This window comes from Tachypleus tridentatus, chromosome 10 (assembly GCF_004210375.1).
Source record: "Tachypleus tridentatus isolate NWPU-2018 chromosome 10, ASM421037v1, whole genome shotgun sequence".
Classification (NCBI taxonomy): domain Eukaryota; kingdom Metazoa; phylum Arthropoda; class Merostomata; order Xiphosura; family Limulidae; genus Tachypleus; species Tachypleus tridentatus.
Window position 1 is genome coordinate 119,733,292 of NC_134834.1, and position 19,723 is coordinate 119,753,014.

Below are 19,723 nucleotides of genomic sequence, written 5' to 3' on the forward strand. Positions count from 1 at the left end.
GTTTAGTTTTCTATGTGGTCATTGGCAGGATCATGACAAACGTTCACTTCCAGCAGTATCTTCTTTCTTTCCTTTTTCAAACTCAGTAGAGAGTCCAACATGGCTTTTTATGTATCGATACATTTTTTATAGGATAGCGTACGTAAGTTTTAACATTATAGGATCCATTCTAAGGAATTGTAAGTTTTATCTAAAACTCTGAATGAGTATTTTCTTGTCAAAAGTCTACATATGTTGGTTCCATTACTATAGAACCCACTTAACATAAATTATTTCTCCTTATCTGTGAAACTTTCTTTAGATATAGGTCTTTACGATTAAATTAACAATTCCACAGTCTAACTTCACTTCCACTAACTTAAATTTTCCTTGCAAGAGAGTTTGTTTGTTTGGTAACCTGAAGATGACCTAAGAAGGTCTAATTGTTGTTCTATACTTTATATTAATTAAAGTTTTAATACCTATACCAACCGTCTTGAGATACATTTTTACTTCAAGTGGGTTTCTCGTCAACACGTATTAACTTTTCTTTTTAGCAGGGGCGTAGATCCTGAGGGGATGGGTGGGATACATCCCCCCTTCATTTTAGGTGGGGGTATGGTGCATACAATCATCCTCCCCTACAGTTTGGTCTGTTGAATTGCTTTATTGCATCACAGGCCTACAAATTGTGTGTTTGTTCTTGTGATTCTCGTGTTCTTACCAATCGAATTACATAATTAGGCTTAGATGTAGGCTTTTTCAGTAGCCGAAATGTGCATCTTTAATATAGGCGTGCTTCTAAGCTTTTCGATCTAAGCGATAGTTCGTAAGTATCAGTCAGTAGGCCTAAGTGTACATGCAAGTATCGTGGCAACAAGATTACTCTGACTGCACGTTTACAGCTTTCAGGTTAACGTAATCAGAGATTACCAATTTGCAAACTGAACAGTCTACATAAGTGGTTGCAAAAATCATCCCCCCATAGGGTGTAAAAAATCTACGCTCCTGATGACAAGCAAGCGTCTGAAACTTTCCGATATTAGACAGTTCCGCAAGCTAGTTACTAGCACTACAAGTGACAATGCAAATGCAGATAATCCAACAACCTCAAACAAAGGAATAGAAACTTACCATACAGAGGAAATACCATATTCATCAGAGGACGAGTCTGAAAATGCTTGTGCAACTATTGCACATCATGAACCACCAGAGTGTTGTGAAACAAGTTTGTGCAGTAATGAAAAATCTGACACTCCACATATACAGTGTGAAAAGCCATATCATCCGGACACACAACTAATACCACGACAGAAAGCAAAATCTCAAAATATCAACTTCCAGGGCAAGTGGTTTGATGAGTTCCCATGGCTGCACTTCGACAATCAGACTCAAAAAGTCATATGCTTTCATTGTGCCAAGGTGGAAAATAGAGGCCTTTTTACAGGGAAATTGGAGAGACCAGTGGAGTATACCTTCATATCCACCGGTTTTTGCAACTGGATAAAGGTAAAACAGAAATTCAACGAACACCAATCCTCCTCTCAGCACAGATTCGCTATATCTCCAGAAGGTTCACTTGATGTAACTCCAGTGATTGTCCAGCTACATGAAGGAAAAAAGAAGCAGCAGGAAGAATGCAAAAGAAGTCTAGCCGAAATATTCAGAAGTTTACGTTTCTTACTGCGTCAAGGTTTAGCATTACATGGACATACTGATACGGAGGGGAACTTCCTGCAGTTAATGAAGCTCCTGGAAGAGGAAGATCCTGAGTTGACGTCCTACTTGTCAAAGAAAACCACATTCACATCACCCCAGGCTCAGAATGAAATAATGGAGATGTTTAGCCATCAAACACTGAGGAACATAGCACACGAAGTGCAGCAAAGTAAAATATTTGCATTAATGGTTGATGGCACTCAAGATGTTACAGATGCCGAACAGGAAGCAATATGTGTACGATATGTAGATGAGAACCTTGACGTCCATGAGACATTTCTTGGTTTGTACAGTGTTTCCAATACAACTAGTGAAACAATATCCTCGACTATACTTGATGTACTGACTAGACTCAATTTACCATTGTCAGGATTAAGAGTACAAACTTATGATGGAGCCGCTAACATGAGTGATGCGTACAGTGGATCCCAGGCAAAAATAAAAGAGAAGCAACCGTCAGCTTTGTTTTTTCACTGTGGAGCACACAAGACTAATTTAATAATGCAACATGAAGTTGAAGCTTGTGAATGTGTTCGAGATTCTATCCAGTGTGTACATGAACTTGGTGTCTTGCTATAGAGGTTAGGAAAACACAAGACAATCTTTGAAAATATTGTATCATTAGACAGCCACAATGGTCCAGTTAAATACATCCGCCAACTGTATCCAACACGCTGGTTGTGCCACCTATCTGCAATTACATGTGTTAATGATCACTACAGTGACATTGTTGATTCTTTGAATTAGCAAATGAAAAATCAGATGTAGCAGTGAAATCACGAGGTCTGCTGGATAGATTTGACAAAGGAAAGACAATTTTAGGATTGTTGATGGCTCAGCGTCCATTAGCTGCATTAGAGGAACTAAACTGTGCATTCCAAGCAAAATCAGTGACAGTATCTGGCATGATTGAAGCATCTGCAGTGACAATTGAGCAATTGTGGGTATTGCAAACAGAGGAAAATTACAACAAGATATTTGATGAAGCTGAGAAAAAGGTAATTTCCCTAGATCTGGTGCCTATTGAACTACCACGCGTTGGCAGACCCCCCAGAAGGATCACAGGTGATGGCTCAGCACACCATTCTGCAACAGCTAGAACACCTGACCACTAGATTCAATGCAGACAACAATGACTTGAGGCAATATCTGGCACTTGAGAACATGATTACATCTGGCAAGATTAACAACTCGGTTAGAAACTTCTATCCAGAAATCACTGCACAACGTTTCGAGTTTCAGTTGCCCATGTTCAAAGGAACAACAAAAGCAGTATCTTCGAAAGGTGCGAAGGATGCTTACTGTAAAATGCATGAAACAATCCAGCAGATGTTTGGTGAAATGTTTCTTCTCATGAAAATTTTGCTTGTATCCAGCTGCGAATGTGAACGCAGCTTTTCTGCAATAAGATGGTTGAAGACGTGGTTAAGGTCAACTATGTCTCAGTACCGCCTCAACCATGTGGCAGTTTGTCACACTCACAAAGATGAGGTCGACAAGATAAATATAGAAAAGCTTATGAAAGAATTCATAAACAGATCATCACAAAGAAAGTCTACGTTTGGGAACATGTAGACTAGAGGACTAAATGAATCTTACTTCAATGAAAAGTATGAATAATTATGTGCTACATTGTATTGATGTGTAATTTTCAAGAGTTCGCAAAGATATTTTAATTATTTTTATCAAACAACATGAACAGTTTTTCAGTAGATATAAACTTATCAAGGGTAATTACTAATTTTATTAATATTTGAAAACGTAATTCATACAATGAAAGTTATTAGTAACCTTGTCAAGTATAATGGCCATCTTTTATACTGTGCAGTGTGCAGGAATAAATTCATGTGGCAGTTAATTTGTGACACATTTGTCTTTATTCTATTAACATTTTGAAAACTGTTCACAATACCTCACTGATACAAACCTACAAGGAAACCTTGAAGTATCGTGGCAACAAGATTACTCTCTGACTGCATGTTTACAGCTTTCAAGTTCACGTAATCAGAGATTACCAATTTGCAAATTGAACAGTCCACATAAGTGGTTGCAAAAATCATCCCCTCCCATCGAGTGTAAAAAAAATCTACGCCCCTGCTTTTTAAAAATGTCCCGTCACGATTAAACTGGCAATTCCTCAGTCTTCATCTGCCTGGTTATCTATTTCTCACTTAACTTGCTTTCTTTTCTCTATATATATCCGTGCGTATATAAATACGGGACAGAAGTTTCTAACCTTCTAGTGACAACCATGTTGCACACAGCGAGAACAATTTAGAAGCTTCGAGTAAGATAACGTCGACAACAATTAAACTGAATCACAACGTATGTCATAACTACCACTTTTAAACCAAATACATTCGAGACTGTTGATATGAAAACAATACCTTAGTTCGTTAATAGATGGCTCATTGTTAAGTTTTGTTATTTAAAAATTAATTAGTCGGCGAACTGTCGTTAATTATATATGAATTTCTTTGTATTGAATATATTAACTTTGTATATGTACATATTTTATCAGAGTATTTATTTTGTTTCTTTTTTTAGTTTGTGTCGCATTCTCACTGTCAGCAGGTTATACGCTCACTTTGGGTAGCCGAGTTACCTGATTGGCGGAGTTGGTCGTACAAAAGAAAGACTATTCATGTTTTCACGCATGCTCTTTTAGCCCCCTTCATGATTCTTCTTTACATCTTATTTCCAACAGGCTGTCTCTCCCAACACATCCAAGTTCCTTTAAACCGGTTCATCTATTCAGCCGTTTCCTATACTTTGTTCTTGACATTTTTGTTTGCATCACAATATAACAATCAACACGACCTCTACCACCCAGTGACGTGGTCAGAAGTAGCTGTGGGTTTGTGGGTATTAGGTTATTCACTGCAACTAATCTCCGATATCTTCTTTCAGAGAATCGTATTTTTCCGATCATTCTGGTCAGTCTACGATCTTCTAACTTTCAGTCTATTCGTGGTTGGTGAATCACTGTGGCTTGTTTTATACATTATGTCAAAGTCAACCAAACTTCTGTGTATTTAAGTCGGAAAGAGTGGGGTTCTTTTCATCCATTTCTTATTGCGGAAGGGTTCTACGCACTCGGTTCACTTTTAGCTTTCTGCAGGCTTCTTCTTTGGTATCATTCAAACTCCAAACTTGGACCTTTGGGTGTGTCGTTACGTTACATGGTTTCTGATGTGTTAAGATTTCTACTGATTGTCCTAATCATATTATTTGCATTTGCAACTGCTATTAACTCCATATACAAGAACTACAATGACAATGATGAGGCAGTTGGGGAGAAGAAAACAGAGCACAAAGCATTCGTAACGTAAGTTTTTTGTTCTGTAACACAACTGTAAACAATTTTAAAATAATCATTCTGTAATTTTTACAATGGACGAGTTTATACTGTTAAAAGGGACTTAAGCCTTGTCTGGAACAGTGGATATAGGCTGAAACTTTTGTGTAACATTAAACTTTAAAAGCTGAAATTATTGTCTAACCTTAGGGCTTAAAACGTGACACTGTTGCGTAACTGTAGGCTTTAAAATCTGACACTGTTGTGTAACTTTAGGCCTTAAAGTCTGACACTGTTGTGTAACAATAGATCTTAAAAGTGTGATTTGTAATTTTAGATTTTAAAAAGTATTTTTCCTTTGGTTATAAAAAATGATCGTGACAAAACTGAAATTATTAAAATCTCGAGTTTATGAGATAAGCCTTAATTTTGTAATGCAATTAGAATATTTTTTCTCTTATCTATCGTTAAGCTCTCCACGCCCAATGTGATTGTAAAACTTCATTTATCAGACGTGGAGCGACTATTATCTATAAGACACATAAGCATTGAATTAATACACGTTAAGTTATTAAGCTATAAATAAGTTATCGTACTGACATTATCGACATTTGTATTTATATTTGGTATAATTCAGTGAAAATCTGTTAAAATTCCATTATTTTTAAATGTTGTGTAATGAAACTTTCGTGACTTATTTTGAAATCATCATAAGCTTTATTTAAATATCACTTGAATTACAATCCTATTTACAAGTAACTGCCTGCTTTTCTTGTGATGACGAGATATTCGAAGTAAAAATATATTTCAAGACGGCTAGTACGGGTACTAAAACTTTTATTAAAATAAATAGGTAACGGCATTTCGACCTTTTTAGGGTTAGCTAGCACAGATTCAAGCACTTTTTGAGTATAATTTGACGAAATAATTTTCGATTAACAGGAATTGGTTTATTATTAGCTAGTTGGAATACAGTTATTTTCATAAGTATTTATACAGCATACTGCTTATTTTTTGTCCTACTGGTATTGTTGACTGGTAGTATTGGTAATTTAGAGATTAGGTAGATTGATTCTGTAATGCTTTCTCCCGCACCTAGCAAATCGACGACCATGTTTACTCCATCCGTAACCCTAGACTGATTACTCCTAGCATTCTTACCGTCTGTGGTAATATATTTCATTGGCCATTAAAAGACCCCAGCAGAACCAAAATGTTCAGATGTTCTTATAGCCTACATAAAAATATGCCTTAACTTACACAGTTTTCGTACTATATACCACCGGTAATCCTGAAATACCCCACATAGCCAGTCCCAACTATATACTGTATTTTAAAGAGGTGTCGACCCCTCCATACGTTACGGTAATATCAAGAAAACAATAGAATATTCCCTAAAACCAAATTCCAATGAATTAGTTTAAGAAATTCAGGAAAACCATCCCATATTATCCGAAACAATATAACATTCCCTGAAACCAAACTCCAATGAATTAGTTTAAGAAATTCAGGAAAACTATCCCATATTATCCGAAAACAATAGAATATTCCCTGAAACCAAACTCCAATGAATTAGTTTAAGAAATTGAAGAAAACCATCCCTTATTATCTGAAAACAATAGAACATTCCCTAAAACCAAACTTCAATGAATTAGTTTAAGAAATTCAAGAAAACCATCCCATATTATCCGAAAACAATAGAACATTCCCTAGAACCAAACTCCAATGGATTAGTTTAAGAAATTTAGGAAAACTATCCCATATTATCTGAAAACAATAGGACATTCCCTAAAACCAAACTTCATTGAATTAGTTCAAGAAATTCAGGAAAACCATCCCATATTATCCGAAACAATAGAACATTCCCTAGACCCAAACTCCAATGAATTAGTTTAAGAAATTTAGGAAAACTATCCCATATTATCTCAAAACAATAGGACATTCCCTAAAACCAAACTCCAATGAATTAGTTTAAGAAATTTAGGAAAACCATCCCATATTATCCGAAACAATATAACATTCCCTGAAACCAAACTTCAATGAATAAGTTTAAGAAATTGAAAAAAATCATCCCATATTATCCGAAAACAATAGAATATTCCCTGAAACCAATCTCCAATGAATTAGTTTAAGAAATTCAAGAAAACCATCCCATATTATCCGAAACAATATAACATTTCCTGAAACCAAACTTCAATGAATAAGTTTAAGAAATTGAAAAAAATCATCCCATATTATCCGAAAACAATAGAATATTCCCTGAAACCAATCTCCAATGAATTAGTTTAAGAAATTCAAGAAAACTATCCCATATTATCTTAAAACAATAGAATATTCCCTGAAACCAAACTCCAATGAATTAGTTTAAGAAATTTAGCAAAACTATCCCATATTATCCGAAAACAATAGAACATTCCCTAGACCCAAACTCCAATGAATTAGTTTAAGAAATTTAGGAAAACTATCCCATATTATCTCAAAACAATAGGACATTCCCTAAAACCAAACTCCAATGAATTAGTTTAAGAAATTCAGGAAAACCATCCCATATTATCCGAAACAATATAACATTCCCTGAAACCAAACTTCAATGAATAAGTTTAAGAAATTGAAAAAAATCATCCCATATTATCCGAAAACAATAGAATATTCCCTGAAACCAATCTCCAATGAATTAGTTTAAGAAATTCAAGAAAACCATCCCATATTATCCGAAAACAATAGAACATTCCCTAAAACCAAACTCCAATGAATTAGTTTAAGAAATTCAGGAAAACCATCCCATATTATCCGAAACAATATAACATTCCCTGAAACCAAACTTCAATGAATAAGTTTAAGAAATTGAAAAAAACCATCCCATATTATCCGAAAACAATAGAATATTTCCTGAAACCAATCTCCAATGAATTAGTTTAAGAAATTCAAGAAAACCATCCGATATTATCCCAAACAATATAACATTCCCTGAAACCAAACTTCAATGAATTAGTTTAAGAAATTCAAGAAAACCATCCCTTTTTATCTGAAAACAATAGAACATTTCCTAAAGCCAAACTCCAATGAATTAGTTTAAGAAATTCAGGAAAACTATCCCATATTATCAGAAAACAATAGAACATTCCCTAAAACCAAACTCCAATGAATTAGTTTAAGAAATTCAAGAAAACCATCCGATATTATCCCAAACAATATAACATTCCCTGAAACCAAACTTCAATGAATAAGTTTAAGAAATTCAAGAAAACCATCCCTTTTTATCTGAAAACAATAGAACATTTCCTAAAGCCAAACTCCAATGAATTAGTTTAAGAAATTCAAGAAAACCATCCCATATTATCCGAAAACAATAGAACATTCCCTAAAACCAAACTTCAATGAATAAGTTTAAGAAATTGAAAAAAACCATCCCATATTATCCGAAAACAATAGAATATTCCCTGAAACCAATCTCCAATGAATTAGTTTAAGAAATTCAAGAAAACCATCCGATATTATCCGAAACAATATAACATTCCCTGAAACCAAACTTCAATGAATAAGTATAAGAAATTGAAAAAAAAAACCATCCCATATTATCCGAAAACAACAGAATATTCCCTGAAACCAAACTCCAATGAATTAGTTTAAGAAATTCAAGAAAACCATCCCTTTTTATCTGAAAACAATAGAACATTTCCTAAAGCCAAACTCCAATGAATTAGTTTAAGAAATTCAGGAAAACTATCCCATATTATCAGAAAACAATAGAACATTCCCTAAAACCAAACTCCAATGAATTAGTTTAAGAAATTCAAGAAAACCATCCAATATTATCCCAAACAATATAACATTCCCTGAAACCAAACTTCAATGAATAAGTTTAAGAAATTCAAGAAAACCATCCCTTTTTATCTGAAAACAATAGAACATTTCCTAAAGCCAAACTCCAATGAATTAGTTTAAGAAATTCAAGAAAACCATCCCATATTATCCGAAAACAATAGAACATTCCCTAAAACCAAACTCCAATGAATTAGTTTAAGAAATTCAAGAAAACTATCCCATATTATCCGAAAACAATAGAATATTCCCTGAAACCAAACTTCAATGATTTAGTTTAAGAAATTCAAGAAAACTATATCATATTATCCAAAACAATAGAACATTCCCTAAAACCAAACTCCAATGAATTAGTTTAAGAAATTCAGGAAAACCATCCCATATTATCCGAAACAATATAACATTCCCTGAAACCAAACTTCAATGAATAAGTTTAAGAAATTGAAAAAAACCATCCCATATTATCCGAAAACAATAGAATATTCACTGAAACCAATCTCCAATGAATTTGTTTAAGAAATTCAAGAAACCCATCCCATATTATCCGAAAACAATAGAACATTCCCTAAAACCAAACTCCATTGAATTAGTTTAAGAAATTCAAGAAAACCATCCCTTTTTATCTGAAAACAATAGAACATTTCCTAGAGCCAAACTCCAATGAATTAGTTTAAGAAATTCAAGAAAACCATCCCATATTATCCGAAAACAATAGAACATTCCCTAAAATCAAACTCCAATGAATTAGTTTAAGAAATTGAAGAAAACCATCCTATATTATCCAGATAGTTACCACCATATCCTTATATTATCCAGATAGTTACCACCATATCCTTACCCACGCACCTCTTGTCATCTGTACCACTTCTAGGTCAAGTTTACTGCACTGCAAACCTTCGTAACTCTGGTTCCTATCATCAACCAGCTTGCTCTACCCTTCCACTTTTGTACATGTAAGCACAGACTCAGCCACCTCCGAGTATCACATGAGATGTCTCCACAATGACCTGATGACATTATTACAACCACTAAGTCTGCTCTAATAAAACCTTAAAAGAGAAGGAAAGCTACATATGCCTTGCTGTCTACTCAGTCTTCTAAAGATAGCACGAAGTTGCCAATCACCTCCAGTATTGTCGCTCTTCTGTCTCCTCACACTTATTGCCCATCATCCAATTCGTCCACTGCCGTTTTCGTAGATATCTCAGCCGAATCTCAATCACTGCCAATAGATGAATCCAATTGTAATCAGTTATCTTTCTAACGTCGCCACTCGAACAGTGACGAAGACGATTCGTCTTATATTAGATCTCCTCTTCCACCCAAACAACCCGTTGATTTCAAACACAAAACACGAGTTCTACATCATCCAGCCCTCTTCACCAATCGTCAGTTAAACCTAACTATACACTGGGTGGCAATTATAGACGCCACCAGTGAAAGTACCCCCCATCCCACATACACATCTAACTGAAGGCATAGATGTATAGATCTCTTGTCATCCTGAAGGTTGTTGTTTTGAATTAGGCACAAAGCTACACAATGGGCTATCTGTGCTCTGCCCACCACTGGTATCGAAACCCGAATTTTAGCGTGTAAGTCCGCAGACATACCGCTGAGCCACTGGGGGGCCATCCTGAAGGATAATAAATTTTACCTGCTGGTTTGGTGCTGTCATCCATATTTTTTTCTCTGCTTGCTACTGAACCGTCAGCCATCGTGTGCTCCTTAGTTAAACGTTTAAAATCAAATCTACTCTCAAGATTTTCTGATTGGGCTCTATTAAGGTCCCTTTGTCGACAATTTCTCTTAAGATCTTCTCGCCACTGGATCTGCCTCGCTGATTTCTTCTCTCACTTTTAAGGTCACTTCCAGTACCTTTCTGTAACATTTCAATTCACGACAGTAATTGAAATTTCACTCCCCATTGTATAGGCCAACTGTTTTGTGTAGGGCCAAGGAAGATTTGATAACCTTCGAGTGTCCCAGCTGTCAAATTGTTTGAAATTGTAACATTGCAAAATAAACACTTTTTCATCTAAATAACTGCCAATAATTTGTTGTTATTTAGTAGTAGCTGTTGTGTGGACACAGTGTACAATGACGTCATCTTAATTTGTTCAGTTCTGACTGACATTTAACTTTTTTAGTATATTAAAATGTATTTCTAATGTTTTCTTTAAGTACACAACTTGTTACCGTAAAGTTATATTTATTCATCATATCTGTAGCAAAATATAAATGGACAAGATGTAATAAAAATATGGACGATTCTCATAATAGAATCTGTAAGTTAAAACGTAAGAACATACCTACTTCACAGCATCAAGAAAACTTTGAAAACAATGTTTTGGGCAATATTTGGAGATTCTGAAAGTACAGAAGCTGATATAGTGATTTCTGGGAATCACACGTCATCGAACCACAGTTTCACGGAAGGAGTTGGCTACATTCTGTGGAGCTTGTACCACGTGATTATTGTGATCATCCTATTAAATATGCTTATAGCCATGATGGCTAATAGCTTCCAGAGAATTCAGGTAGTGTAATTGGTTGAAGCTCACTTATATAAAAGTTTATATAGTTATTTCATATGAAATGTGATACTAGGTTTCCAATATTACTGAGTCAGTGTTTTTTTATTAACAGTGATGTTGGTTAATACAGGGTGTTCGGAAACTCACTGTGCAGTTTTGTCTGTTAATAAATATACAAGTGCACAGTGACTTCCCGAACACCCTGTATAACAGTACATCAGTACAAATATCTACAAATGCATTGACGTTTAGATAACATTAAATAACGTAATAGTAATTTGGTATAAACATCTAAAAGATACTTTGAGGTCAAATATGATGCTTACTAGTTATGAATATATTTATATAAACATCGTAAGCTGTGTTTTCAGTGTTTTAATTTATGTTTGCTTATGTGTGCATGAGCGAAGTATTTCCATTGAAACACCATTCATAACTTAAGCCTACAACAGACTAAAAGCAAACATGATCCTTAAACGTATTTTAGAGAAAATGTGACATTATCATGTAGGCTTGATTTCATGTTATTTTCACGAAATAATTCAAAATATCCACCAAAAGAAAGACCATCTTACAATATTGGTATCCAAAGTGCGATTATTTTAATAAAATAAAACCTGTTGTTTGTAATACTATCTAAAAGTGTTAAAGATGCTTTTGGTTTTGAATGTATATAATATGTGTAGTCCTGACTCTTTAATGATAAACATTATTTTTGACAGAAAGTTCTACAGATCACACAGTTTAGTATATTTAATATCGGATTACAGGCCTAATTCCATATTATATATCAATTTCAATTACTTCTCTAAAAAAAACGAAACATATCCTACAAAATATAATTTTTTTGTTTGTAAGAGTTTTTAGATTTGGTGACTAAAATGGATTAACTTTTTTTTACAGAATAATTCTGACATGAAGTGGAAGTTTGCAAGATGACTAAAATGGATTAACTTTTTTTTACAGAATAATTCTGACATGGAGTGGAAGTTTGCAAGATGACTAAAATGGATTAACCTTTTTTTACAGAATAATTCTGACATGGAGTGGAAGTTTGCAAGATGACTAAAATGGATTAACTTTTTTTTACAGAATAATTCTGACATGGAGTGGAAGTTTGCAAGATGACTAAAATGGATTAACCTTTTTTTACAGAATAATTCTGACATGGAGTGGAAGTTTGCAAGATGACTAAAATGGATTAACCTTTTTTTACAGAATAATTCTGACATGGAGTGGAAGTTTGCAAGATGACTAAAATGGATTAACTTTTTTTTACAGAATAATTCTGACATAGAGTGGAAGTTTGCAAGATGACTAAAATGGATTAACCTTTTTTTACAGAATAATTCTGACATGGAGTGGAAGTTTGCAAGATGACTAAAATGGATTAACCTTTTTTTACAGAATAATTCTGACATGGAGTGGAAGTTTGCAAGATGACTAAAATGGATTAACCTTTTTTTACAGAATAATTCTGACATGGAGTGGAAGTTTGCAAGATGACTAAAATGGATTAACTTTTTTTTACAGAATAATTCTGACATGGAGTGGAAGTTTGCAAGATCTACCTTATGGTTAAATTTTTTTGATCACAGAAGTTATGTGCCCCCTCCGTTAAACCTGCTTCCATCTTCTCAGGCCTTGGTGAAGGCCTGGAAACATGTCATTAATTGTTTACGTAGGCAGAATGATGAAATAAATGTAAGTTTCACAAAAAAATAATTATTCAGTGACCATCAGCTAATTTAAGATCAGTACTTAATAATGCATTTATCTATTGATCTCATGAAAAGTTTAGTTTTTTAAATTTGTAATAAAATAACTTTTTTTTAATAAACTGATTGCTCTTACGAATATGAAAATTTCTGTAATTGTTGGAATTTTTATCTACAGAAATGAGTGAGACTTGTTATGAACAAATTAAACTATATTATATAATATTGTTATTTTTATCTACAGAAATGAGTGAGACTTGTTATGAACAAATTAAACTATTATATAATATTGTTATTTTTATCTACAGAAATGAGTGAGACTTGTTATGAACAGATTAAACTATTATATAATATTGTTATTTTTATCTACAGAAATGAGTGAGACTTGTTATGAACAGATTAAACTATATTATATAATATTGTTATTTTTATCTACAGAAATGAGTGAGACTTGTTATGAACAAATTAAACTATTATATAATATTGTTATTTTTATCTACAGAAATGAGTGAGACTTGTTATGAACAGATTAAACTATATTATATAATATTGTTATTTTTATCTACAGAAATGAGTGAGACTTGTTATGAACAGATTAAACTATATTATATAATATTGTTATTTTTATTTACAAAAATGAGTGAGACTTGTTATGAACAAATTAAACTATAGTATATAATATTGTTATTTTTCTGAAGATAGGTTAATTTATTTTATTCAGTTCAGTTTGTTTGTTTTTAATTTCGCACAAAGCTACTCGAGGACTATCTGTGTTAGCCGTCCCTAATTTAGCAGTGTAAGACTAGAGGGAAGGCAGCTAGTCATCACCACCCACCGACAGCTCTTGAGTTACTCTTTTATCAAAGAAAAGTGGGATTGATCGCACATTATAACGCCCACACGGCTGAAAGGGCGAGCATGTTTGGCGCGACGGGGATGCGAACCCGCGACCTTCAGATTACGAGTCGCACGCCTTAACACGCTTGGCCATATTTAATTCAGATGTGTGTTTCTTGTCCTCTAGTGTCTGATGAGGGCAGGACAAAGAAAGCCTATTGTGTATATTTGAGCTTATCAACAAACTGTCAAACCAGTGGCGGCGCCAGGATATTTTCTTTGGAGGAGGGGGGCTGAGGTAAACTGTGGAGGGGCTTCCCAAAATGCCATCAATATGAAGTATAGACAGTAAATTATAATAATGTAAATACCAAGGTACATTTCAGAAAGGTGTGCTATTTTGAACTGCGTTTTCAATGTAGTTTTCATTGGAAACTCATACTCTGATTGATAATTCATTATTACAAATTAGAAATAATCTGTTTATGAAAATATGCGTATATTTGTGACAAGCACCTGTTACAATAATGTAACTACTATATTACATTATATTAGGCACTTCTAAATAGTCCAATAACAATTTCAAAATTCATTCTAGAATTGGTTAGAAATATTATTTGGTCAGTTAACACGTAAGGTTATTATCTAATCATAAGTATAACATTAATTGGATTGTAAGTCACAATTTTAACTGTATGACACAATCATCAGTACAGTTTTGGATGGCTGATAAACATTGCAAAGTGATCTCACAGAGAACACAACACTGGCGAAATGCTTCATAGTTTTGACCTATACACAGTACACTTATACATGCATGCTATGTTTTACTTTTCAATGAAAGATAAATGAAATTAATGGATAAATACCTGTGAAACCTTTGGTTTATCAAGTAAAATCCCCGATGATCTGTTGTAACGTGGTTGTTTAATCTTCGTCAAAGCTCAAGATAGAATAGTATTACACAGGGAGCAGCAATACAACGCGTGAGTTTCAGTACATTCAGTACGTTGTTATAGGACGCATGACACATACTTCCGTCTTAATGAAGACGTTGAGTTCTATAGATCTATGTCTCTTTGATGTTAATTGTTTAGCAACAATGACGATTGTGTTTTCCATATTTTATTAATATATGTAGGTAACAATATTGGGGGGCTCAAGCCACCCCCCCCCCTGGCGCCGCCACTGTATCAAACTTTCTTCTTGTTTATAAATTTTAGAAGTTACTTAGTTTATTGTAAAAATACATCCTTACAGAAAGTAAAAACATTTTACATTTTATTTTATGATCCTGTGATGAGTTCCGTCTGAAATATTAGTAGTAACTATTAAGTTAACGAACCTTGATGTTTTATACTTGTAGGTGAGTCATAAACAGTTGGTAACTATGCTTTCATTTCATCTTCAGTTTATCAGTAACATTCATAAAATACACACTGTGAGAATTTTACCAAAATAATGTTTATTGCAGTTAACTCTTCTAAAAAATATGATTTTATTATTAAGTTCATTTTTTTTTCTTAGGTCATTATGAGTAAAAGAAAGTACAAGATGTTATCAAATGTTAGAAACTTATTGCAACATTACAAGGTTATATTTATGTGCAAAAACGGCTCGTTTGGGTTGAGAAAATATTTTACATAGAAGAGCGAACAACGTTTCGACCTTCTTTGGTCATCGTCAGGTTCACAAAGAAAGAGGTAACTGACCAGAAGCTGACCACTTGTTTGAAAGGGGTTGTGTAACTGAGTGTCGGAATGTAGAGGGCGGTATTAGATGTTTGAATATATAATTTTATTTTATGTATATATATATATATATATTAATATAGGTATAAAGGCGTTCCTTTATATTGGTTTATTCTGGGTTTAAGTTGTTGTATAAGTAAGGCTTCTTTAAATTTGCGTTTGTTTATGTTTGTTTCTTTATTTAATATTTGAGTGTTTTCTATGGTTATGTTGTGTTTATTTGACTTGCAGTGTTCGAAAACGTGTGAAGGTGACTTTTTATGTTCTCTGAATCTGGTTTCCATTTTTCTACTTGTTTCTCCAATATAGAAGTCGTGGCAGTTATCACATTGTATTTTGTAACTAATGTTGGTGTGGTGTTTGTCAGTGACCCCCCGCTAGTACAGCGGTATGTCTCCGGATTTACAACGCTAAAATCAGGGGTTCGATTCCCCTCGGTGTGCTGAGCAGATAGCCCGATGTGGCTTTGCTATAAAAAAAACACACAAACACACACACGTTTGTCAGTGTAGTTTTTACATAGTATAGACCTCAGTTTTGTGCCTGGTTTTTGAATAAATTTGGTATTAACTGGAATGTCATATTTTGTTACTAATTTTTGCCAAATGTTGGTTATTTGTTTGCTGATGTCAGGAATATATGGTATACAGCAGTATATGGTTTCGTGGTTTTTGATTCGTGAGATATATTTACTTTAGTTGGTTGATTTTGCTTTCTGTCTAGGTGTGTGCGTATAATGTTTTCTACGGTTTGTGGAGGAAACTTATTGATGTTGATGAAGTATTGTTTTATTTTGTCTAATTCATCGTTAATTTTATCTGGTGAGCATAGTTTTATGGCTGTGTTTATTTGGTTTCTTAGTATGTTGAGTTTTTGTTTTGTTTCATGTGCTGAGTCCCAAGGAATGTATCGTCCAGTATGGGTGATTTTTCGGTGGATTTCTGTTTTGAATTGTGTGTCGGTTCTTGTAATTTTGAGGTTAAGAAATGATATTTGATTGCTTTCTTCCTGTTCACATGTGAAGTTAATGTTGGGGTGTATAGAGTTAATGAGATTGAAAAAATTAAGTATGTGTTCTGTAGATTTGAATCCCGCAACCGTGTCATCTACATATCTGTACCAGTATAGTGGTGGATGTAATGCTGTGTTAATTGCTTGTGTTTCAACTTGTGTCATAAAAATATTGGCTAGAACTGGTGATACTGGGTTGCCCATGCTTAGGCCATTTGTTTGTATATAGCTTTGGTTGTTGAACATGAAGTTTGTCTTCATCGTGGTGAATTCTATGAGAGTTGCTAACTGGTTACTGGGAATGTCTATAGTTGGGTTAGGGTCTCGGATACAGAGTTCTAAGGCTATCTTGCAGGCTTCAGCGGTTGGAACTTCTGTAAAGAGGGATATAACATCGAAACTAGCCATTAAGGCTTTATGATTAAGTTGATTAAGATTAGACTTGAAATTAAAAGAGTCTTTGATGAATGAGCTGGCTAATGTTGCATCTTTGGAGAATGCCCATGCTACGTATTTACCAAGATTGTAATTAAACGATTCATATGTGGACATTATTGGTCATAATGGACAATCTGGTTTATGAGGTTTGGGGATGCCGTATATTTGCGGTGTGCGTGAGTCGGTTTTACGTAGGTAGGAATAAAGTGTTTGTGAAATTGTGTTGGCTTTTTTCATTTGTAGTAGTAATTTGTTCAGTTGCGTCTCGTGTGTCTTTGTTGGATTTGTGTGTATTGGTTTAAATTTTTTAGTGTCTGATAGGATTTTTTGGATGTATTCATTCGTGTTCATTATGACTATAGCGTTACCTTTATCTGCTTTTAGAATTTTTATGTTTTTGTATTGTTTTAGGTTTTTAATGGAATTAATGTCTCTTTTTGTAAGGTTGTTTTTTAGTTTTCTGTTTTGTGAAATTATGTTGATGGTTTTGTGAGAAAATTTGAAAAAATCGTTTAAGATTTTGGTTTTAGGTGTTTCTGGAAAATATAAATTTGTAATTTTTCCTGGGAAGTTTGGCTGTTGGATGTCAATAAAATTATCTAAGTTGTCTTCTTTCTGTTGGTTGTTTCCTTGTTTTTCTTCTCTGTAGAAAGTATCACAAGTCTCCTGGCTAGGTCTTCTAAATATGTTTTGATTTCTATGGTTGGAATGTACCTGGGTGCTATTGCGAAGTTGAGTCCTTTGTTAAGTAGATGTATCTCGTCTGTGTTTAATTGTCGGTAGGATCTGTTAATTATGAGGTTAGTCAACGGTTTGTCGTTTTGGTGTCTTTTCTGTTGTTTGCATCTTAGTTTTTCTAGTTTTTTTTGTTGTGGCAGATCTTTTTGTCTCTGTCGTTCTTAGTATTGATTTGGTGTATGTTTCGTTGTATAAGTCCGTAAATCTCTGGTTTAATGCAGCATGCCAGTTGATGGTCTAGGTTCAATTTTTGTTTTCGTAAGTCATGTAGTTCTTTGTATTTTGTGTTCAACATGGCTTTAAGTAGTTTTTTTCTGTAAATTTTGGATAATGTTTGTGTATGTATTAAAAAATTTTTGAAAGTTTTACCTTTACAAAATTAGTGGTCAGCTTCCGGTCAGTTACCTCTTTCTTTGTGAACCTGACGATGACCGAAGAAGGTCGAAACGTTGTTCGCTCTTCTATGTAAAATATTTTCTCAACCCAAATGAGCCGTTTTTGCATATAAATTTCTCAACAAGTGGGTTTCTCGACATCACTGATGGTTACAAGGTTATACTTTATGAATCGCTGCTAATGCTGAGACATCTTTCTAAAGATGTTAAATATTTGTTTTCATGTGTTAAAATCTTCCAAGTTCATTCTTGTGTACTGAGGATGTATTTATTAACAGTTGTGTGAAATGTAAGAAACCTAGTGGGATGTATGTACACCCATCTGGTACTTTACTGTTAAAATACTAGTTTTTATTGGCACTGTACTCTTTGTACTTTAACTATCTTATATATAATACAAGTTTCAATGTGATAGAACTAATATTTTCATTCTATAAAAACTTTAATTTTCAGAGCTGTACATAATGTCATTATTTCCTTAGTTATGTTGTTATGGTCAGAGTGAAGTGGACAGGAACTCCCAGTCAGTTAATGATGAATACAAGGTATGGTTTCTACTTACAGATGTACTAAAGACACACAAAATGTTTAACATTTCTTTACACGTTTTAATGGTGTAGTGACTTCTGTTTAAAAGTTATTCTGTTCATCTGATTTTAGTGTTTCCAACTCTTACAATTTATGACCTTTTTTCTTCTGCAAGTGTAATTTTTGTTACGGCTGAAAATAAAAGGTTGTGTTGTACAAACGTTGATCAAATAAGGTAAATGTGGCTGTCATCTTTTTTAAAGGAATATCATGTGTCAGTAACTGATGTTTCATGTACTTGTATCTTCCTCTTAGCAACTGATGATGCAGTTGGTACAACGTTACTTCCAGGCACAAGAACACAAAACTCTAACACAGAACTCTTTGAAACAGAACATTGTGTTCAGTGAAATATTAGAAAAACTCAAATCGGAAGTAGTCCAAGAAATGAGGAAGTCCTTAAGGTCTAGCATATCTTTACGTGAAAGTTTATAGGTTAAAATGTCAACACAAAGTTAAGATTATTAGGGTAGAAGCAAATATAGCTAGTATCTAAGAGTTAAACTAGCTGTGAAGAAAAATAATGCATGAAACTAACCAAGTAAGAACACACAAGTTTTTAATAAAGAATCTCATTTTATGTAAATACAGTGTTGTGGTTTTAAGTTCCAATGGACGTGGAGTAATTCTGTGATTTTTAGAACACTTCATATTTGAATATTTTTTTACTGTTATAAGATTTAAACTATTGTTTTAAATCACAACACCAAAGGAAACATTTTATGCAGACATTGGTAAAATGGCATAATACAGAAATTTCCCACACTATATTGTTGTTTATGTTGTTTGGATTTAATCTTTTTGTTCATTATCTTATACAGAGTGTTCGGAAAGTCACTGTGCGCTTATATATGTATACGATTACAAAACTGCACAGTAACCGAACACACTG

General features: G+C 33.8%; 1 protein-coding gene across 1 annotated transcript in view; it reads left to right on the top strand.

Annotated features, from left to right (window-relative positions):
* The window catches only part of LOC143230182 (short transient receptor potential channel 5-like), a 34,846-nt gene extending 15,429 nt beyond the window's left edge, over window positions 1–19,417 (top strand). Inside the window, 6 exon segments of the mRNA XM_076463302.1 lie at window positions 4,246–4,702; window positions 4,705–5,026; window positions 11,142–11,358; window positions 12,889–13,059; window positions 18,726–18,788; window positions 19,087–19,417. Of these exon segments, the coding sequence (XP_076319417.1) occupies window positions 4,246–4,702; window positions 4,705–5,026; window positions 11,142–11,358; window positions 12,889–13,059; window positions 18,726–18,788; window positions 19,087–19,266 (1,410 nt within the window). The 3' untranslated portion in view covers window positions 19,267–19,417.
* Window positions 19,418–19,723: the final 306 nt, after the last annotated feature.